Source organism: Panulirus ornatus, chromosome 13, assembly GCF_036320965.1.
Source record: "Panulirus ornatus isolate Po-2019 chromosome 13, ASM3632096v1, whole genome shotgun sequence".
NCBI classification, from domain to species: domain Eukaryota; kingdom Metazoa; phylum Arthropoda; class Malacostraca; order Decapoda; family Palinuridae; genus Panulirus; species Panulirus ornatus.
In genome coordinates this window covers 3,155,631-3,178,544 of record NC_092236.1, presented here as the reverse complement: position 1 = coordinate 3,178,544, position 22,914 = coordinate 3,155,631, and the positions used below count along the sequence as shown (strand labels likewise).

General features: G+C 40.7%; 1 protein-coding gene across 1 annotated transcript; it reads right to left on the bottom strand.

Moving 5' to 3' along the window:
• Positions 1 to 1,962: 1,962 nt before the first annotated feature.
• LOC139752668 (transmembrane protease serine 9-like) lies at positions 1,963 to 19,947 on the bottom strand. Its single transcript, XM_071668430.1, has 10 exons — positions 19,808 to 19,947; positions 17,995 to 18,163; positions 16,362 to 16,432; positions 14,866 to 15,000; positions 13,276 to 13,509; positions 11,437 to 11,597; positions 7,551 to 7,714; positions 6,170 to 6,268; positions 5,026 to 5,198; positions 1,963 to 3,990 (listed from the first exon to the last, which is right to left on the bottom strand). The coding sequence occupies exons 2-10, from the start codon at positions 18,101 to 18,103 to the stop codon at positions 3,802 to 3,804; spliced, it is 1,335 nt and encodes a 444-aa protein (XP_071524531.1). The 5' UTR covers positions 18,104 to 18,163; positions 19,808 to 19,947; the 3' UTR covers positions 1,963 to 3,801.
• Positions 19,948 to 22,914: the final 2,967 nt, after the last annotated feature.

Below are 22,914 nucleotides of genomic sequence, written 5' to 3'. Positions count from 1 at the left end.
CATCTCCACATTTTGTTTACATGTGTGCTATGCTTTGTTCTGAATTTTTTCACTTGGTATATTCCTTTTTCTATTATATTTTTATCGGTAGCAATTTCTCATTAAACCATTAAGCTCTTGAGTTATGAAAGGTACTGCTGTAAACATATCTTTCACATAGGTGAAGGAAAACATGGTATGTTTGGGACACCAATTGTTTTTTCCCATATGTAATTTGTAATACATTTAAGTCCCAACAACAATTTTATAGTTTGATTTTTATTTTTTATTTTTATTTTGGGTTTGACTATAATATAGACCTTTCTCTCTCCAGAGTCAGATTATCCCATTGGCCTCAAAATAAAGTCTATTATCCATGGGGTTTAGAAACATCCATTCCCCTGCTTCCTGGTGAGGTAAATGCCTGACCCATAGCTAATTACTTGTACAGCAACAGCAGCCTTCTGGCTTGGTACAGGTCCACCACCTGACTAAACAGTAACATCTACATTCGAATGACATCATACTGCTGGCCGTGTCAATGGTGGCCTTGTAATTGTTGGGATCTAGGACATGTATGAACTTTCTATTCAAGCCTTGTTTTTCATTTTTGCTTCCAACCTTCCATCAATGAGTTAATCCTTTTATTTCTAGCTTATTCCACTTCACCATGGACAATTATCTTTTTCTAATTGAATTTGGATGTGGTGGATTTATGGACTGTAAAGTATTTCATATGATTTGTACATTTATTGATGTAATTATATGTTTGTTACATTTCTTTCAGTTGATGGTTCCACATCCTTTCCTTACCCCTCTCCCATCTACTGTTTTTTCTCTGGTTTTTAGTTGTTTTCCCTTTCCTTACAGAAGGAATACACAAAGGTATGGACTATATTTTTGTTACCACAAAGTGAAACACTGGTTCAAGCCCTACATTATGCCAACCAGGGTCACTATCAGTTAGTCAGCCCTCCTCTTGCTGGTTCGCAAAGCTCAATAGTTTGCTTAGCATGTTTGTAAGTCATTAAGCACCAAACATCAAACTTCTCCCTAGTCTTTCATAAGACTGGGAGCATTGAAGAACATGTGGAAGGCGTGAGCGTTATCTCGGAGCGAAAATGGGTATGCTTGAAGGAAAAGTGGTTCCATCAATGTTATATGGTTGCAAGGAGGGTGGATGTGTTGGAAATGAAATGTTTGAGGATAATATGTTGTGTTAGGTGGTTTGATTGAGTAATGAAATGATAATAAAGTAATGAAATGGTAATAAAAAGAGTGTGGTTGAGAGAGCAGAAGAGGGTGTGTTGAAATGGTTTGATCACATGGAGAGAATGAGTGGGGAAAGACTGACAAAGAGGATACATATGTGTGTCGGAGGTGGAGGGAACGAGAAGTGGGAGACCAAATTGGAGGTGGAAAGATGGAGTGAAAAAGATTTTGAGTGATCGGGGCCTGAACATGCAGGAGGGTGAAAGGCGGGCAAGGAATAGAGTGAATTTGATCGATGTGGTATACCGGGGTTGATGTGCTGTCAGTGGATTGAATCAGGGCATGTGAAGCGTCTGGGGTAAACCATGGAAAGTAGTGTGGGGCCTGGATGTGGAAAGGAAGCTGTGGTTTCGGGCATTATTGCATGACAGCTAGAGACCGAGTGTGAACAAATGGGGCCTTTGTTGTCTTTTCCTAGCGCTACCTCGCACACATGAGGGGGGAGGGGGATGGTATTCCATGTGTGGCGAGGTGGCGATGGGAATGAATAAAGGCAGACAGTGTGAATTGTGTGCATGGGTATATATGTATGTGTCTGTGTGTGTATATATATATGTGTACAGTGAGATGTATAGGTATGTATATTTGCATGTGTGGACCTGTGTGTATACATTGTGTATGGGGGTGGGTTGGGCCATTTCTTTCGTCTGTTTTCTTGTGCTACTTCGCAAACGCGGGAGACAGCGACAAAGGAAAATAAATATAAATAAATATATATACATCATTTTATCCTTGGGGATAGGGGAGAAAGAATACTTCCCATGAATATCCGAGGTCGTAGAAGGCGACTAAAGGGGGCTGGAAATCCTCCCCTCCTGTTTTTTAATGATGATGATCAGTTTTCATAATCAAAAATATTAAATCAAAACTATCTACTACACATATTACACTCATAGCCATATACATATAGTTCAAATTTGTGTCAGTTCTTCAACAAAACAAAGAAGTTAAGACACTGCAACACATGAAAACTGATCATATGTGGACAAAAAAAATTGCCTTATAATTTGGCAAATTTAAAGTCAGGAATGCATTACAAATTCATGAGGCTCTTACATTCCTCTCATCAACAACATTCCTTACTTCAAGGTTATCATAGGAAATCCCTTTTTAAGCTAAGGCATAGTCTTAGAGAAATGATATAAATACATGTTCCAGTCACTTACACAGAGTGGGTATGAATCTTTCCTTATGACACACCTAACCAAACTTTAATGCAAGTAATATCTTTTTTAGGATTATGTCTGTTACAATAATAAGCTGTGAGACCAATTTCATTTTTATAACAAAATCATGTAATTCCTATTTTTGTGTACAAGGCCAAGAGCTTTAAGGTTATGTCTAGGGGCACAGATTATGACAGTAACTATGTGATAAAGTCAGATTTACTCAAAATTAAACAATCTTTCAAGACGCAACTCAAATCCAACAGAGTGCTTAAGGAAAAAGACAACCATATACAGTACCAGTTAATCCACATCGCCATACATGAGGACATCTGAGGTACATGAAAAACTGCAAAAAAGCAATGTGTGGTGTCATGCTGCCAAAGATCGTAATGCCCACTTTGAGGTACAATTAAAGGTGAGGTTCTAATTCAGTCATAAATTTTCAACAACCTTTAATTTTGTGCTACACTGACAGTTTTTGTCGGAAAGTACAAAGAATTCCCCATATTTGCCCCTTTTATCAGCACAAGATGATTCACAGATATATATGGATGAGAAAAGATGGAAGTGAAGAACAAAAGGGTTTGACTGATTATGTGCCAATGGATGAAAGGTAGAGAAAGGATGTATTGGATGCTAGAGAGAATTCTGACCATTTTGCAGTTCTAGAGGTGAGGATCAGGGAGAGGGGAAGAATGGCATAAAAAAAATTATTAGAGGTAAAACTGTTGGCAAGGGTGAAGATGAATCAGAAAGAATGCAAGAAGGATGAGAGAAAGTTTAGATGAAAGAGGAGTATATGTAGGGAAGCAGTCCTGTGCGAATGAGGAATTTAAAATGTTTAGAGAAAGACTGTTAAAGGTTGTAAGTAGATCTGCAAATCAAAAATGAAAAAATCACAATATACAAATAAATCATAACATGTAAAACTAACAAAGCTAACTACAGTGGCCCTTTCCTATTTCCATGTTCAACAGTATAAATATAGCTTCCTACCCAATACTAAAGAAACCTCATCTACACATTTTACAGTAAAGTTAGTTCATTACAAAATTAGGAATTAAAGTACTATGACCATGTACATTTAGGAAACTTATGAGGTAGAACAGAAAATCTGCCATGGTTTCTTCAGACGCTACTTCATACAATCTGATAAAAAACATGGCATGATTTCTCATTTTCAAGATTGCATATGGTATCATCCTAAGAATTAAATATAAAAGATTTTTATGAGAATTGCCATACTCTATTCATCTTCTTAAGAGAAATTACAGAGTTTAGTGTCAAAGAACACACTATTAAGACCCAATACAATCCCCTAACTCTTAGGGCATAACTTTTGTCGACTAGCATTTCTATTCTCAAATCCCAACCCAGAAGCTTAACTCCGCCTGTTTGTGCTTGTATTATCCCTAAATTTTTTGATGATAAGTTCCACCCAGAAGCGATGGGATTGGATGAGGGTGTAGGCAATGGGGTTGGTCTTGCGGGCATTTGCTACAGCCCCAACCCCAATTGCCTTCACTCTTCTTGTGACAGGATCCTCCCTGATAACTACTGACTTACCTACCTGCAGAAAAAAAAAAAATCAATTTTACACATTTGCATGGTCTGGAAAGTCCATCACAGTGTATGGAGAAACATAATGGAATATGTCTATATCACATATTGAGGAAAATACTCAAAACGTTATACATGCACTGTACTTTCCCTTGAATTGGAGCAGAAGGGTACTGATTGGACAAGTGAAGTACTGGGTTGGTTGCTTTCACTACTGACACCCAGGCAATAGAGCAGTACCTCCCTGGTAGGTACCTACCTATCACCTACTACCAACAATGGGAACTGTCATACAAAATATAACATAATAATTTGTTGGTGTATGGAGTAAAGAGGCTGTATTACAAGGAAGGTTTCATGATAGAATGTAACAGTTGCCAAAAGCTGTCTTGCTGGATGTGCATAACTTTCGATTTTGGCAGTGCCAGAATTTTTTGAAGTATATCTTTCTATTCATTTACCTATACCTCTGATGCTCATTCCCTCCGGAAACTCCTCCAGGAGGGTGGCCACAGCAAGAGTTTGGTGAACTCCAATTACACTACTCACATTATAATGCCTCACCCTTGACAGGCCAGTGACGGAGGGCAACTCAAGTGCAATGTTTCCAGAGGCTCCTGCTTAATGTTCCTAACGACTACTTCCACCATAAGTTCTTGCTTTATTTTCCAATCTATTTACTCCTATCTACTGTTCCTACCATTTCACTTCAAGGCAAGGCTAGCGTGAAGCACTCTGCAGAAAAATATAGAAATATGCAAAATGAGTAGTGTGACGAGTTACCAAGTGTTATGTGTGACAAGAAGAGTGTGTGTTTGTGGATAGAATGCCAGCAGTCCATATGTAGGTGAGGCAGAAAGAAAAGATAGCTACTGGGTCAGAGTGCAACTTGACTGCTATTGAAGCTCTGCCTCACTTCGCTGCCATCACTAACCCTTCCGATATCCAGGTGGGTAGTACTGGTAATATACCTCCATTGTCGGAGCTTACCAACCAATATAAATAAAGACAAAACAAGTTTCTAAGTTTAAGAAATGAAACTTACTAGTTCAAAGTTCCTGTCAACACAAATGTGTTTCTTGGTAAGGATGTTATAAAGGGTTGTCTCTTGTTCTGGGAACTCTTCGTTGAAGAATCTGATAGCAGAATAGCAACGTGACGAGCCTAAAGTTCGGGAATTACCCCAAGCCATTAAGCTAGCTGAGCGTCCATCAGGGGCTGAAACAAACAAACGATTTTTTGAACCCGTAGCATCATGGACTCACTTTGCCACACTGACTTTGGCTTAGTTTTGCGTAACTGTCTTAGCTTTAGATTGTCTCATTTGTAGTGAAGTTCCACAGACTAGTCCGTGGATGTATTTTCTATATATATAATACTGTAAACATTAGCGAGTATTTAGTGTCGTTTGACTGAAGACCATATTCTTAGCACCTCTGACATATATCCTCTTTGTCAATCTTTCATCACTCATTCTCTCCATATGTCCAAACCAACACATTACTCTCTCAACCACACTTTCTTTACTTCCACAAGGAGAAGCAGGAGAACCTAAATGGAGGTGGAAGGATAGAGTGAAAAAGATTTTAAGAAATCTTGGGGCCTGAACATACAGGAGGGCGAGAGGCATGTAAGGAATAGAGTGAATTGGAACGGTGGTCTACCGGGGTCAACGTGCTGTCAATGGACTGAACCAGGGCATGTGAAGCATCTGGGGTAAACTATGGAAAGGCCTGTGGGGTCTGAACGTGGATTAGGGAGTTGTGGTTTCGGTGCATTACACAATACACATGACAGATGTTATCGAATTCCACGTGCTCAAGATTACACCGTAAGTGAAGAGTCACTTTTGATGGGGCTATATTATTGGGAATTGTCTCATTTAACAACTCCTCCCTCCACAGCTGTCTATATCTCTGTTACTTGAAGAAATGCGGCCTTGAACTGAAGGAGCCTTTAGAACGGTTCTGGGTTGCACCAGGACTCATAGAAACTGGTTCTGCGTTACTTATAAATGCAATAAATATCAATCCAACAGCATGCTATTGTTCACCAGTCATGGTACCAATGAAAATCGCATCGCTAATAAAGGGATTAGCTAGTTTAAATAACGTCTAATAAACAGCATTGCTGCCAAACATTTAAAGTTTACGCACACTAGTTGAATGGCGTACTTCTGAGGAACTTACTGTCTTGAATGTTGTCGAAGCCGATGATGGTGGCAGTGCTTCGCTCGTCTGGGTCCGCATCCTCGAACACTCCTGGCAGGCAGATGGGCTGCACATAATCTGCCAGCCCACCAAGCATGGGTTAGGTCATGATTATGTTAACTATTTTCTTATAACTAACTACTATCACCGAGTAATTAATTCATCACTGATAGGATCTGCAGAGCCTGCTAACAACAAAGTATATATACAGTTACTCATGTACCTTCTGGATACCACTCATCTCTCCATTACAAACACTGCTTCAACACATCACAAGACTCTTCATGACCAAGACGCAAGTTCCATTCTGAAGACGCTGAAAACTTACCCCTCAGCTGTCCTACATTCTCCTTGAACATAAATGCCACAATTCTTGACCTATGGCCCCACCTAGTAAACATTACCGTCTCTCTGAGAAGTTTAGGGCCTCTTGGGTCAGGGAAGTTAAAAATACTTTGTTCATGATTCATCAAACATCATAGCATTCATCAGAGAAAACAGTTATTATCAGAGTTTGTTAACCCTCTCATTACACTGGTTTCTAAGTTTATTATCCTATGCGCAAAATGAACTAACAACCCAAAAAGAAATATTATCCCTTACAGAATATCTCTCGTTGAGAGCTCTCAAGAAAAGACATACATAAGAATATAATTTCCCTCTATACTGTTGTGGAAGGGTGTGGCAGGGTCTACTGGGTGCCTGGATGGTGGCATAGATCTTAATGTAATCATATATAAAGCTGTTGTTTTTTTTTCTAGACGTGGTTTCATTTTACATACACCGAAACTTATTACATACTTTATGGTATTTTAACAAGCATGATTTCATACACCCTCAACCTATTATTTATTTCTTATCTCATGTGTATCTTTTCCATTTTATATGCACTATTTGTGTACTTATAATTCTTTTTATTACTATAGCGGATCCTGTATTTCAATTAAAGTGAACATGCCAGTGATGATTATCAGTGGTTTCAGCGACAAGAAACACCTGTCCTTTGCCCTTAACAAATGAACCAACTCATCAGATTTATGTCTAGTCGATGCCAGCAATTTCCTCCTCATTCAAATATACAACCATTATTTAAATAATGAATCATCCTGGTCCTTCATTTTTACTATAAATGAAAGTTTTGATAAAAAAAAAAAAAATGGTAACAAGTAATCAAAACTGCCCCTTGATTGTAGTCATAAGGAACGATGCTGTTATTTCTAGAAACTATGGCAGATTGCCCCTAAGTCATTCTTCCCATTATAGATTTCTCAAATCTAATCAATAAATCACCCCTCCTTAATTTACACTCAATGTTATGGACAGCCCATAATCATTCGCACCATTAAACTTTCATACTTACCATTAAACTGGAAAGGTAAGGCCAGCTCAAGGAGACCAATGTTGTTACCAGTGAGGAGGTCCTGTTTATCTCTGATGCTGGGATGAACCCTACGACCCACCACGAAGTTCTCCACAGCGAGGGGTTCTGGGACTAATCCTGTCACATTTACCTGCACGATGTTGCTGTAATGGGGTGACGGGTTAGTTTTTAACGTCATCATGAAGAAACATTGGGATTATAGTTGCACAGAGTTACATAAGTAAATAATACCATGATGGGGTCAGTGAAGGGTAGAACACCATAATGAGGCTGGTGAAAGTAACATATACCGTAATAGTGGCTGATTAAGATAGAAAATAACCGTAACTGACACTTCAGTAAAGTAGGAAATGAATTAAAGTAAGAAATGCAATAATAAAACTGAAGGTGCTGAATCCATTGTGGAGGCTGATTAAGGAAGGAATACCATAATGGAGGTTGATCTGTGCGTGTGAATATGCTTGGTATAGGTTACAAGGATTTTAGTATATATACTTAATTCAGTAACTATATATATAGTCAGTACTTTTGACCAGTTAGGTGGTGGGGAGAACTCACATGTTGAGGAAAGGCAGTTATTAACGTTAGATAACTCTTGAGTCACGCGGGGAGTGCTCATACTCCTCGAAGGCTCAGATTGGGGTGCATAAATGTGTGTGGATGTAACCAAGATGTGAAAAAAGGAGAGATAGGTAGTATGTTTGAGGAAAGGAACCTGGATGTTTTGGCTCTGAGTGAAACGAAGCTCAAGGGTGAAGGGGAAGAGTGGTTTGGGAATGTCTAGGGAGTAAAGTCAGGGGTTAGTGAGAGGACAAGAGCAAGGGAAGGAGTAGCAGTACTCCTGAAACAGGAGTTGTGGGAGTACGTGATAGAATGTAAGAAAGTAAATTCTCGATTAATATGGGTAAAACTGAAAGTTGATGGAGAGAGATGGGTGATTGTTGGTGCATATGCATGCACCTGGGCATGAGAAGAAAGATCATGAGAGGCAAGTGTTTTGGGAGCAGCTGAATGAGTGTGTTAGTGGTTTTGATGCACGAGACCGGGTTATAGTGATGGGTGATTTGAATGCAAAGGTGAGTAATGTGGCAGTTGAGGGAATAATTGGTATACATGGGGTGTTCAGTGTTGTAAATGGAAATGGTGAAGAGCTTGTAGATTTATGTGCTGAAAAAGGACTGATGATTGGGAATACCTGGTTTAAAAAGCGAGATATACATAAGTATACTTATGTAAGTAGGAGAGATGGCCAGAGAGCGTTATTGAATTACGTGTTAATTGACAGGCGCGCGAAAGAGAGACTTTTGGATGTTAATGTGCTGAGAGGTGCAACTGGAGGGATGTCTGATCATTATCTTGTGGAGGCTAAGGTGAAGATTTGTATGGGTTTTCAGAAAAAAAGAGTGAATGTTGGGGTGAAGAGGGTGGTGAGAGTAAGTGAGCTTGGGAAGGAGACTTGTGTGAGGAAGTACCAGGAGAGACTGAGTACAGAATGGAAAAAGGTGAGAACAATGGAAGTAAGGGGAGTGGGGGAGGAATGGGATGTATTTAGGGAATCAGTGATGGATTGCGCAAAAGATGCTTGTGGCATGAGAAGAGTGGGAGGTGGGTTGATTAGAAAGGGTAGTGAGTGGTGGGATGAAGAAGTAAGAGTATTAGTGAAAGAGAAGAGAGAGGCATTTGGACGATTTTTTCAGGGAAAAAATGCAGTTGAGTGGGAGACGTATAAAAGAAAGAGACAGGAGGTCAAGAGAAAGGTGCAAGAGGTGAAAAAAAGGGCAAATGAGAGTTGGGGTGAGAGAGTATCATTAAATTTTAGGGAGAATAAAAAGATGTTCTGGAAGGAGGTAAATAAAGTGCGTAAGACAAGGGAGCAAATGGGAACTTCAGTGAAGGGCGCAAATGGGGAGGTGATAACAAGTAGTGGTGATGTGAGAAGGAGATGGAGTGAGTATTTTGAAGGTTTGTTGAATGTGTTTGATGAGAGAGTGGCAGATATAGGGTGTTTTGGTCGAGGTGGTGTGCAAAGTGAGAGGGTTAGGGAAAATGATTTGGTAAACAGAGAAGAGGTAGTAAAAGCTTTGCGGAAGATGAAAGCCGGCAAGGCAGCAGGTTTGGATGGTATTGCAGTGGAATTTATTAAAAAAGGGGGTGACTGTATTGTTGACTGGTTGGTAAGGTTATTTAATGTATGTATGACTCACGGTGAGGTGCCTGAGGATTGGCGGAATGCGTGCATAGTGCCATTGTACAAAGGCAAAGGGGATAAGAGTGAGTGCTCAAATTACAGAGGTATAAGTTTGTTGAGTATTCCTGGTAAATTATATGGGAGGGTATTGATTGAGAGGGTGAAAGCATGTACAGAGCATCAGATTGGGGAAGAGCAGTGTGGTTTCAGAAGTGGTAGAGGATGTGTGGATCAGGTGTTTGCTTTGAAGAATGTATGTGAGAAATACTTAGAAAAGCAAATGGATTTGTATGTAGCATTTATGGATCTGGAGAAGGCATATGATAGAGTTGATAGAGATGCTCTGTGGAAGGTATTAAGAATATATGGTGTGGGAGGCAAGTTGTTAGAAGCAGTGAAAAGTTTTTATCGAGGATGTAAGGCATGTGTACGTGTAGGAAGAGAGGAAAGTGATTGGTTCTCAGTGAATGTAGGTTTGCGGCAGGGGTGTGTGATGTCTCCATGGTTGTTTAATTTGTTTATGGATGGGGTTGTTAGGGAGGTGAATGCAAGAGTTTTGGAAAGAGGGGCAAGTATGAAGTCTGTTGGGGATGAGAGAGCTTGGGAAGTGAGTCAGTTGTTGTTCGCTGATGATACAGCGCTGGTGGCTGATTCATGTGAGAAACTGCAGAAGCTGGTGACTGAGTTTGGTAAAGTGTGTGAAAGAAGAAAGTTAAGAGTAAATGTGAATAAGAGCAAGGTTATTAGGTACAGTAGGGTTGAGGGTCAAGTCAATTGGGAGGTGAGTTTGAAAGGAGAAAAACTAGAGGAAGTGAAGTGTTTTAGATATCTGGGAGTGGATCTGGCAGCGGATGGAACCATGGAAGCGGAAGTGGATCATAGGGTGGGGGAGGGGGCGAAAATTCTGGGAGCCTTGAAGAATGTGTGGAAGTCGAGAACATTATCTCGGAAAGCAAAAATGAGTATGTTTGAAGGAATAGTGGTTCCGACAATGTTGTATGGTTGCGAGGCGTGGGCTATGGATAGAGTTGTGCGCAGGAGGATGGATGTGCTGGAAATGAGATGTTTGAGGACAATGTGTGTTGTGAGGTGGTTTGATCGAGTAAGTAACGTAAGGGTAAGAGAGATGTGTGGAAATAAAAAGAGCGTGGTTGAGAGAGCAGAAGAGGGTGTTTTGAAATGGTTTGGGCACATGGAGAGAATGAGTGAGGAAAGATTGACCAAGAGGATATATGTGTCGGAGGTGGAGGGAACGAGGAGAAGAGGGAGACCAAATTGGAGGTGGAAAGATGGAGTGAAAAAGATTTTGTGTGATCGGGGCCTGAACATGCAGGAGGGTGAAAGGAGGGCAAGGAATAGAGTGAATTGGAGCGATGTGGTATACCGGGGTTGACGTGCTGTCAGTGGATTAAATCGGGGCATGTGAAGCGTCTGGGGTAAACCATGGAAAGCTGTGTAGGTATGTATATTTTGCGTGTGTGGACGTATGTATATACAGGTGTATGGGGGTGGGTTGGGCCATTTCTTTCGTCTGTTTCCTTGCGCTACCTCGCAAACGCGGGAGACAGCGACAAAGCAAAAAAAAAAAAAAAAAAAAAAAAACTGTTGAATGTTAGGAACCAAGGATTGTGAGAATCAACTGCCAGGGAGGATGCATGCAGACTGGGGAAAACTCACATGTTGGCAGAGGCAGCACAATCAGCATCAGTCAGAATGTGGAAGTTGCTGACGATGATCCCCGTACAGCGGTAGTGGAACCTTCCGTCCTCGCGCGAGCCTAAGGCAGTTATCCAGGGAAACGGTGCCTTTCCCAGAGGTTCAGTGGGGCTTAGAGGGTTCTGGGGACAAAGCAGGTGTGAGGTTAATCCCTTTACTTAGGAATACGGTTGCGGTGAGAATAGCGATTTATTTGTTGCGATAATGAACACGTTTATACATTGCTCCAGTGCAGCATGTTAAATGTCTGATTTCTACTCATTGCTGACTATGAGTTATGGGAAACACTATTGTACACTGCTAGCTTTACAACTTAAGGATGTCAACTGAATGCCATCTCATGAACACCATTTACTAATTACTTCTTGCTCTGGGAGTACCTTCAATAGTTATGAGGTTCCTGCAGCACTCAGAAAGCTGGGCATATCCGTCGGTCAGGAACGCAGGTCATAAAGTGTTTTGATGTGTGTGCGTCTATGTGGGGAGAATGCAAGACAATTCAATCAGTGTTCGGTGTCTGCTTTATGGGAGTTTCAACGTGGGTATGAAGTGTCTTGGGATAAGTTGATACGGTGCTGTAGTGATGGATGTTGTCCAGAGGTAAGCGGGAGAACGTGACGCGTGGTTGTCTGAGGAGTGTGGTTTCTGAAGGGAGTATGTCTGGTGAGGTGGAGTTTAAGATTGGGGTGATGGTATACTGTTTAGTGTTTGTCGGGTTCAGTGTGTATGTATTTTGTCAGTGTTATATTTGTGTGTGTGGGGGGGGGGGACTGAGAGTAGAGGTGACCGAAATGAGACTGAGGTAAACTTTTTATTTCTACATGGAGTTTGAAGGTTATAGAGTGGTTGCTGTTGGAGAAGTCTAGTACTGTTGCAATGTGTGCCGAGCATGATGTGGTGGGACTGAACTGGGAAGGTCTGTTTCACTGTGAAGGTTTTGACTCCTGGTAGTTGCTATGCAACCAATGACTGTTTTGAGTGTACTATTTTGTGTGGTTTGCAGCTTTGTTATGTTTGCTGTTAAGAAAGTGGAAGAGCAAGCAGGTGAGTCAGAGTTTGAAGTGGAGCGGATAAATTGCTTATAAAGAATGTTGAGGGAACTTGCCGTTTTCATTTTCCCCGTGGACTCATAGGTGTATATATATATATATATATATATATATATATATATATATATATATATATATATATATATATATATATATATATATATATATATGGCAGGTGTGAGGTGGATTTATATTTGTCTAGGCCCATGTGGGATTCGGGGCAACGCCATCCAACAAAAGCTCACTTATTATTATTATTATTATAATTATTATTATTATTATTATTATTATTATCATTATTATTATTATTATCATTATTATTATTATTATTATTATAAGACAGGTTCCCGTTAAAATGTATTTTTCAGATAAAACTCCCACGATCTGAACATGGCTGGGAGAAAATGTGACAACAAATGTATTACAGCAGAAAATGTTCCCTGGGAAGACTACTTGGTTATGGTTGTTTACGATAATACTCTAATGTGTCAGAGACACAACACTGGTTTGGTTGTGTGATAATGTTATGACTGATTTAGCTGTCACTGACTTACGATACAGTTGATTATTGTCATAAAACCTTGTCAATTTAACTAAGACTACTGATTTTTTTACATCATGTGCTCCAATAGTTTTGATGTAATAGATGTAATAGACTCATATCACTGGTTTTGTTTTCGTGTGATTTCACAACACAGCTGTCCTCAGTTTAAAACACCATAGAATTCCCATAACAGTGAGCTACACTTACCCGACCACAGTCGAATGGCAGGACTGCGTCAACACCACTGATGGAAAGAAGGTCTCTAACTCGGTCCTGGAATTCTTTGGCACTCTTGCTAGGGCTTGGGCTGCCCCCTGTTCTGGTGTTGACTTCCAGTGTTGAGTTGACTTCCTTCATTGTTCCCAGGAGGCCGCTCAAGACTGAGTTCCGGGCAGGGTCCTCGCCTTCCATCATCATCACTTTCACCATGTCCTCGATGGTCTGCAAGGAGACGTTAGGTAAAGTTGCAACGCTTCGACAAAGTATGGGGAATCTGTCTGGTGGTGTCATCAGATTTCAAGTTTGGAGTCAGGGAAAGATATCAAGTTTGGAAGTATGTTAGGAGTATCACTTGGAAAGAAGGAAGTGATATCAGGTTTGGAGATGGAAGATATATCAAGTTTGGAAACAAGGCAGGGATATTATGCCTGGAAGCGATGAAGCGTAAAGTTTGAAGATGGCAAAAATATGAATTTTGAAGACAGGCATGGGACGTCGTTTGGAGACAGAGACAGAAGGGACTAAATAATAGAAACTATGAAATGACAAGTTTGAGTAATTTTACAGTTTTGCTAAAGCGAGTAAGATGCATACTGCAGAGTTCAAAACTCATGGAAAGATGGAAGTGCCAGGATTTGGAAATAGATGTGACGACTCATCATTCAGTATTTTTTCGTGATTACAACAATCCTGAGGTTTTTACTGCTGGAGGTAAAGTTGATAATGAAACCCCGTTAACCTTATCAAATCATAATAGAGGCCTATATATACTATGAATGGACAATCTTACTGAATAAAGACTGTTTTTTGGTGCAGTGGCAATGGTACAAATCAGCTATGTTTTAAGATGACCTGTCAAGGAACGGAAGCCTGTGTACCATTTCAACTTCATTATTAGAAGGAAAGGAGAAACATGTTAAATAAATACAAGAGCAAAATACATAAACGTCGATGAGGTTAAAAGAGAGGAATTAGATGACCGACTTTTCACTATCTGGTAATCTTAAACAATAAAACGTACTAATTCTATTACAATGGGATATGAGTCTCCATCACATTTGCACATCCATACGTTTAGAGTACATGGATACCCTGAGTCATTAAACTGCCTCCAACATCATGGGTAAGGGAATAACGTAGGCTGGCTCCTGAGTTCCTAGGGAAATCTGATAATCTATCACCATAGTTGAACTGTCTGCCATGGACCTTACGTATCGGGACCGAATGTCTCTTACAAAAGGTACATGTGTCCTCAAACCTCAAAAATTGCAGCGATGTATCAGTTAACCTTACCATCCATTTAATCATCTATATCTACTCCAGTGGGAGGGATTTTACACCTATAGGGCTTTCATCACACTGTTACAACTAGAAAAAAGAACACAGGTAGAATCCTTCGCCTCAGGAACATAATCTGACACAACCTTTGCTAGTAAATCAAAGGCCTAGATATGGCCGTGTTTATTTCAGTGTCCCTCTAGTCTCTGAAAGGTTCTCAGTAAAAGTTCTAGTGATGTCATTTTTCTGGTTAAAGATATGATTTATGTTATTATTAGTTTTAACTGGATCATAACTCACATTTTCGGTTATTTCCTCTAAGGACGGGGTAGGTAGAGAGGTGGCGACAAATGCGGCCGGGGGGATTCTCTTCATTTGAATCTCGGGGTCCTCCTTAGCCATCCCAACCATCATCGTCATCTTCTTTTCCCGAGCCTGTGGTTGTAGATGGGGACACCTGATTGTGAGATCTGCTAGTGATGGTTAGCTTGATATGGTGACAGGGAGGGAATAGGTGGTGATAGTGAGATAGGTGTGGTAGAATGGGTTGTGATGAAGATATGTAATTGGAAGGTGATAGGCTGTGATGATGAAATATTAATGGTGACTCAAATGATGGTAAGACGAGGTGGTGTTAAGAAAGGTACATATGGTCTATGACAGCAGACTGCGATAGTGTTTCAAATGGTGCTGGTTAAGGTAAGTAATGAAGGTAAGGACGCTGACAGTTGGTGACGGGAACTGGTCATGTTTAGAGGTGATGGTAATAGAAGTTCGTTAAGGTTACGGGCGATGGAGATGGTGAAGACTTGTGAAATTGAGTTATGGCTTGGACGCCATTTTATGGTCACAGTAACGAGTGAAGAGTAAGAGTGAGACAGTGATTTTGATGAACGAATGTGGATTGTAAAGAGACCCAGAGGTCCTGGTGAAAATAGATGGTGGTATTGATGTGAACATGGGAAGAGTATGAGGTTACCGTGATGGAGGGATGGCGGTCTCGGTGGCAATGAAATATTTTGACGATAATGAGATATAATTATCGGGAAGATGAAGTCTAACAGTGAGTTGGGATAGTGAAGACCTGAAGATGAGTTGAGGATTTAGTTAGTGTCTGTGAAGATAAACAGTGTAACATGTTGCCGCCATGACAAGTTAGGTGGAGAAATGATAGTGCTTAGTTTGTTGAAGGATTTATGTTTTTGCTGGTGGAAGTAGCTACGTACCACATATATTTCAACAATACCTTTACGGCAGGAGCAATTTAATCTTGCGAAAATGAAGTTATGATGACGGTGTTGAGTTGGTAACCTTACAAGTGCTGTATGTTTGTCCAGTGAATCACTGATTAAAGTGAGATGTCAAAATAAGACATCAATTCCAGATTAAAAAAAAAAAAAGAACAGAATACCAATGCCTTGGAAAGAGACAGAAATTCTGCTGAAAATGAAGTCTCGAAAACCTGGACTGTACTCTTCCATATAACGAAGGAAGCAGTAACTCCTTAGGTTTAGATGTGATTGACTTGTGAAGACGTAGCCTATCTTCGGATGTACAAAGGAGAGAGAGAGAGAGAGAGAGAGAGAGAGAGAGAGAGAGAGAGAGAGAGAGAGAGAGAGAGAGAGAGAGAGAGAGAGAGAGAGAGTAGCCTACTTAGATATGTAGGACGGAACAACCAATATATGTATAAAAGAAAAAGCAGCAGTCATTTGTATAAAAGAGGGAGCAGCCTGGGAATGTACGACCAAGGGAGGATAGGCTGTGTAAATGAAGGAGCAGTCTAGCCAGGAACTTACCGATGGTGGCACTGTAGAAAAAGTGATGGGGCGCTGCATAAAGATGCTCTTATAGAAGAAAGGTTCCTCGTCTGGAAGGATGAACGTCATCAATGTTACTAACTACGGTGGACAAACAGTTTGTATCACTCAGACTTTTTACGAAGTATGAAGCAGAGCTCTTATAGGCAGATTCCATATGATGCCAACTATTTCTTTTATACATATACAGCAGATATTCACAATAACAAGTACAATGTACTCTAAGACTGACATTACGACCATCATGTAGATGATAAAAATGGTAATAATATTGCAACTCTTTATCACAGAATTATATTCAACGGCACTTTATAGAAAAGAATTTCGAAAAAGCTAGATTTATGATTGCTGTCCGATTGGTCCTTTGCATGAGTTGGACAAGTCTCTCCACGTCGGGATTAGCTATATACATACAGTGGTATGTTATTAAGAAGCGACTAAATTTCATTCAGCCATGGTGACAAACCTGTATTCACAACTTGAAGAGGAAGTGGTATATTATGGACCTGGTCAAGCCAAGTTTTCTCGTAAACTTCGTCAGTATCCATCATTTTGAATTGTAAATGAAATTCAACAAGAAATTAACCTAGCTCCGCGCACATCATAGAATTTTCATATATATATATATGGGCCATTTCTTTCGTCTGTTTCCTTGCGCTACCTCGCAAACGCGGGAGACAGCGACAAAGCAAAAAAAAAAAAAAAAAATATATATATATATATATATATATATATATATATATATATATATATATATATATATGTTTTAAAAGAATTTCACATGAAGATTCTCTAGTCCTTTGCCAACATCGTATTATCACATCTCTGTTATGACTGGCAAATCATTTTAGCCGAGACATTCCCCTATCAAACTATACATTGCTCTTTTTTGTCTGCCACCGGGTGGTCTTCAGACGGAGACTGTCACCCTGAAAGCACGTAGAACACTTTTGCTAGCAACCTTGAGGTCTCTTCCGGTAAAGAGTGTTGGGAACCACCGGAAATGGAGTAATTATGGGTCATCTCTGCACTCTAGCACATCATGTATGTTATTGTTTTCCCTTGATGATATGAACAAACTGGATATCAAATAAGATTAATGAATCTTGGCTTTAGATTTAAAATGGGTAAATCTATTGGTCGTCACGGGGAAAAAATATATGATCGCTAAATTCTGAATACCATACTCACTTTTAGGCTTATCGAACTTTAGAATTTAATTGTATTTCCATATATACGAATATTCATTCTTTTTCTTAGTTGACATATACTAGAAAGCAAAATACGTTTGAGAACTAAATACGTCATACTTTTACTTCTGCATATCATGTGTACCCATAGAACTGCAAATGAATATGCAATGAAAGACAAAGCAGACATGCAGGCATTACCTACCATTCGCTGAGTTTGCATCATTAAGAACAGCACGGGACTTTGGTCATATAACAACCCATGATAACACGCGAAGCGTAGGTCCGGTAACGCTAGCCCTCTGAATGCTGCCAGGAACACATCACTGAAAACTTGCTGAACATGTACCTTCTGTGATACTGCCGGTTTGATATATACACTCAAGCGCATACGGGGGTTAATATCAATTGACAAAACTTACTTCTTCTTATATCATGAGTGACGGCAACTTGAATCAACGGCAACAACACCAGCAGGATCGTCAAACCCGGGCGCCTCTGCCAGCGATCCCACCCTTGATTTTCCTCCATCGCTGACTTGTATGGTGGATTCAGGCGAATTTTGCTGGGAATATTCAGCCTCTGCGGAGTCTGTAGGAAAAAAAAGGCCAGATATGAACAATAATAGTTTAATTGCCTTTCAGTCTATTCTGCGTCCAGCAGAGTACACAGAGATGGATTTTATCTATCAGTATCTGGCTGTCAGAAACAAATGTCGACTTCCAGTAACCGTGATAGATCAGTATGCAGCGCTTCTCTCTCCAGTAGCAAGACAAGAAGTCGTACCTTCCACTTGAGTTCATATACAGTTATTTTCTTATATTTCTGTAAAGTACACATTTACTAACGAGCTTTTTCATTCAGCTGATCCATAGTTGAAGGCTAGGTGCAGCCTCCCAGCTCTAGCTTAGATTACTAACCCGTCCTATAGCTCCCCTTACCTCTTGCACTCCACCTACAGTGTTCCACTTTTAAGTGCAACTATCAGCTCTGAGCAAAGTTTTACAGCTCTGGTACAGCCTCCCAGCTCTGAAGGTAGTTCTCTAGCTCCAACATCAGTTCTTCAGTAGATTTAATTTCCAACACTGACTACAGCTCCCCATTTTCGAGTGCAGCCCTCTAGCGCATCCTGCAGCTGTGACTGTAGCTCCCCAGCTTTATGTGCAGACCCTACAAACTCGAGTTCTTAACATGGGCGTCAACATCATCCGGGGCGTTGTCTACCCTGCCTTCAACAGTTTCCCATAAAAACAAACAAAAAAATCTGGATATTCACAAGATATTACTCTACAGTCATTAAAAGTAGCTTAATACAAGGAAGTTTATATTCATATAATTTGCCGCTAAGGAGCTAAGAAAATAAATTGGCAACCCAATGGCCTTCACACACATGCTAATTGCTCTAGAGGCATTGTGAGTGTCAGTTTGAATCGTTACGTCCCTCGGAGAGCATGACAAGCAATGAATGGAACGTGTCGGGCTGTTACAGATTAGCAAGGCCATCCGGCATATGGTAACGGAGGAGAAGGATATTGCACACCAAGGTATGTCCATATGTCGGTTGCGTCGCCTTGATCATATACTAGTTTTTTATTTGGACCGAGCAGCGGTACTATGTTTAACTTAACATCTGCTTTTAGTTCAATACGGGTCATATGACATAATACGACCACCATCAGCTGATACCACATTGCCACCATCTGCTGACACGACTCTGCCATTACTTGCTGACATTTCATTACGTATTGATATCACTGTGCTGCTGTTTACTAAAACCAGATTTGCCATAATCCTAAACACCACATTTTAGTAATCGTCCGACTGTTACACCACTGCATCATATGCTTATGTTAAACTGTCAGCAACTATTGATATCACCTGTCAGCATCAACTGACACCACATGCCAGCATCCGCTGACGCTACTTCTACTAATACCACTGTGCCACCATTTGCGGACATCACACTGCTAACACTGCCATAATCTGCTAACACCATCACACTACCATCCTCGTAAACATAACGTTACTATCATTACACCAACGCCATCGCAGACAAAACACCACCCAACCTTACCAACACAAACTACAAAGAAAACAGTAAATAAAAATGTGAAAATAATGAAAATGATGAGACTAAAGCTTAAGAAAAGTTTTGAAGAATACTGAAAGAAAACTCTCGGAAAGAAATAAAATTAGCTTAAAAACGAATATTTTTCTTTCTGAATGTCAACTTACTGGGCTGATTAAGCTTTTAAAAAGAAATTCGACGAGGTCGTTATGGCCTACGTAGGGAGGGACGTACGGGTCTTGGCTAGCAGTGCAACAATGTGACTACTTAACTCTTCGCCTGCTGAGTGAACACTGCCTGATCAGCTAGTGGTGGCCAAGGTCGAAGTCTTATACGCAGCTAGAGGTGCCAGTTTGCCTCCAGGTTAAGCCAGAATTATCCTACTAAAGTCTGATGACTTTATACGTCTGTATCCACCTCATCAACTGTTCTTAACGAGGGAATTTTCCGTACTGACTCGACACTTAGACACAACAAACCAGTGGAAAATACTTCTGATTCATTTTACCTTACGAAAAAAACGGAATTTTTTCACTGAACTGAGAAGGGATGAGAGTAATAATTTCCTAAGCAGAGAGAAGATTGCATGAAACGTAGACACGTTCAGCGGGTGCCTGTCTTCCACCACCCTGCACGTGTACCGGTCCCCTGACGGCTCGTTCTTACTCCTTTTGTTCGTCCCAGTACGACTTATTCTTACTTCTTTAGGTCCATCCTAGTATAACCCGTTCTTAACCCTTTAGTCGTTCTTCCGTGGCTCCTTTTTATCCATATGGTTCGCCGTTTTAAAGCTTAACCCTACCCTTTTAACCCCTTCCCCTTTATATAGCTCGTTCCGGCCCGTGTTTGGTTTCTCTTTGACCTGTCACTGCCATTTCCAGGTCTTCACTTTCATCACCTCGGCCTCTTAACTATACATACATACATTCCAGGCTTCACCCAGGCGTCCTGTCTCGATTACTTCCTTGCGCTGCCAGCTGCATACCGCATTTAACTAAATCTTACATGGCAGGCAACATGTGCCAATTGCAGAAGCACCTGTGGTTGGGTTGGGATTAAGAAGAGGTTAATCAGCTCCATGCTGGCAAGACGATAAAATTTGACGTAATAAGAATGACACAAGAGGTGATGAGGAGGGATTTTAACGTGGTGATATTCACCAACTAAAAATGACGTAAAGATACAATGTGGAAAGTACCATTTAGTTATAGATTACTAATTATATTATTAAAAGAATCTAGTGACTAGGTTAAAGTTCCTTTACGTCATCCTGAACACAAATACCATAGAGATGACTTCATTTCCATTTAGAAAATAACATTAATCATACACTACAGAATCAGAAAGAAACTTGATAGGTGTACTTGCACGGAAGACCCAAGTGGATAACAAGTCTGTGACGAAGTCAGTATGAATGTGCAAGCTGGAGTAGTGTTATGGGGCTCGTAAAGGAAGTGGTGTTACAAGGTTCCAGACAACAGATAGTCGGGAAGAGAGGAGGTGGTTTGGGAGAGCTAGGTGTGTGACCAGGATGAGTGAGACGTTCAAGGATTCAGGAGAGTTCGAAGTGGGACCAATACGGATGAGAGGCTCAAGGGAGGTCATGATAAACGTTCTCATGGGTTAAAGATAAGACGAGTGTTTCTGTTCCTGGTGTATTGTGTTACTGTTACTTGCGTGACTAGTGTTACTGTCGTAGTGACTGAGATTGTCATCAGCAGCAATCGCTGCTCCTTGATTCACTCTACACACTTCTGTTCATCTAATGTTTCTACGGTAGTTTCTCTCATCATCATCTTCCACCCTCTCTCTCTTTCTTTTAGTTCTATTCCATCTGCACTACAGTCGTTTAGTCTTCTTGTTTCTTTAATTCTCCATCAAATTCGTTTCCTCTTCCGTGTCGTGATATCTTTCATCAGTCACTGCCATCACAACAGTGTTTGGGAGTTGCTTGTACCATGCTGCAGTTTATGCTTGGTGGGTGACTGGGTGCTGGATGAATACCGTGAAGGGTCGGGTTAAAGGTTAAGACATCAAAGCTCAGATGGTTTCATGGTGAAGGTGCCAATACTTTATCTGACATATATCTATGTCATCATAGGTCTAATACTACCTGTCGCGCACTCTCTTGCTTATGACAACTTTATAATTGGAGTGTATGAAGTGTGTTTGTGTGTCTCTGTTTAGAATGTCAATAAGTTCAGATGGAAGGGCTATGCACTTTAAAGTAATCTGACTTACATATTAGTGTCTTCTCACACGCTCTGCGGTCTGGCCATCAGCTAGGAAAAGTTTAGCACCAAGACGCGGTTTCACTCCATCATTTACACACTCAATGGAAGATTCCCATTGCCGCACGGTGAGGTCAGCGTTATCAGTCCCTCCCCAGATCGCACGGCATGACTTCCCGTCTTCCCTTCATGGATCACCTGGCTTTCTCAGGCTTGCCGTAGTTGTTGTCGTTAATGTCAACATTACTAAGTTCCGCCTCTTGGAACTTTGTCTCACAGACGACCCTTCCTCCCGCCCACAATTATCCACCTGCCTTTGTACATTTCCTGCCTATCCTTCCTCTTTCATCAAATCTCCACAAATCATTTTTATCATACGTTAATTTATTTCAAGAGATCAAGATAATGATACACTAACGTGTGTGTGTGTCTCTCCGCGTGGCTGTCCTTAATAGTAAAATGGTAGTGTTAACTTTCCATGGGTAAGCTACATGTAGTGCGTAAGACGACGCAATGGCCAAGAAATATTGCTGAGGGGAGAATTCAGGAAGATACTACATTATGGACTTCCGTGATGTAGCGGTTAGCGTTCCTGAACGTAACGCATTCACGGGCCGCCCAGGGTCGAGCGCATAGGTTCGAATCCTGGTTGCGGTGGTACACGGTCAACCCACCTACTCAACCATCCCTAGGGGGTTGATTGATAAAATGGGTAGCATACCTCATGCAGTTAATGGAGTGGCTTCGATTACGGCCTTAGTTGCCAGTGCCGTCACAGCTAACATGAAAAAAAAAGATAGTTTACATACACACAAAATGCTGAAGCATACGGAGGATACATGCGTTATGAAGCATGTCATATTAGAGTTTACTCCTGAACAAAGAACGTCAGTGGGAAGAAAATGGCAGGAACTCGCGGTTTCTACTTCTAAATAAAAGATGGTCCAGCTAAGCATATGAATCACGAGGTCCTGTGGAATTGTGTTTGTGGTGGAAGTGAAACAGAATTACCCATTACGTCATGTACATCTCGGCAGAAGGCT

Bases quoted from the DNA above. Each gene is read 5' to 3' on its own strand.
- LOC139752668 (XM_071668430.1), bottom strand. From the start codon at position 18,103: ATGGAGGAAAATCAAGGGTGGGATCGCTGGCAGAGGCGCCCGGGTTTG. The intron at 7,715-11,436 runs GTGAGTTTTCCC...ACCCCATTACAG, and splicing joins TGTGCTGCCTCTGCCAACAT to CAACATCGTGCAGGTAAATG. The intron at 3,991-5,025 runs GTAAGTTTCATT...TTTTTTCTGCAG, and splicing joins TTGACAGGAACTTTGAACTA to GTAGGTAAGTCAGTAGTTAT.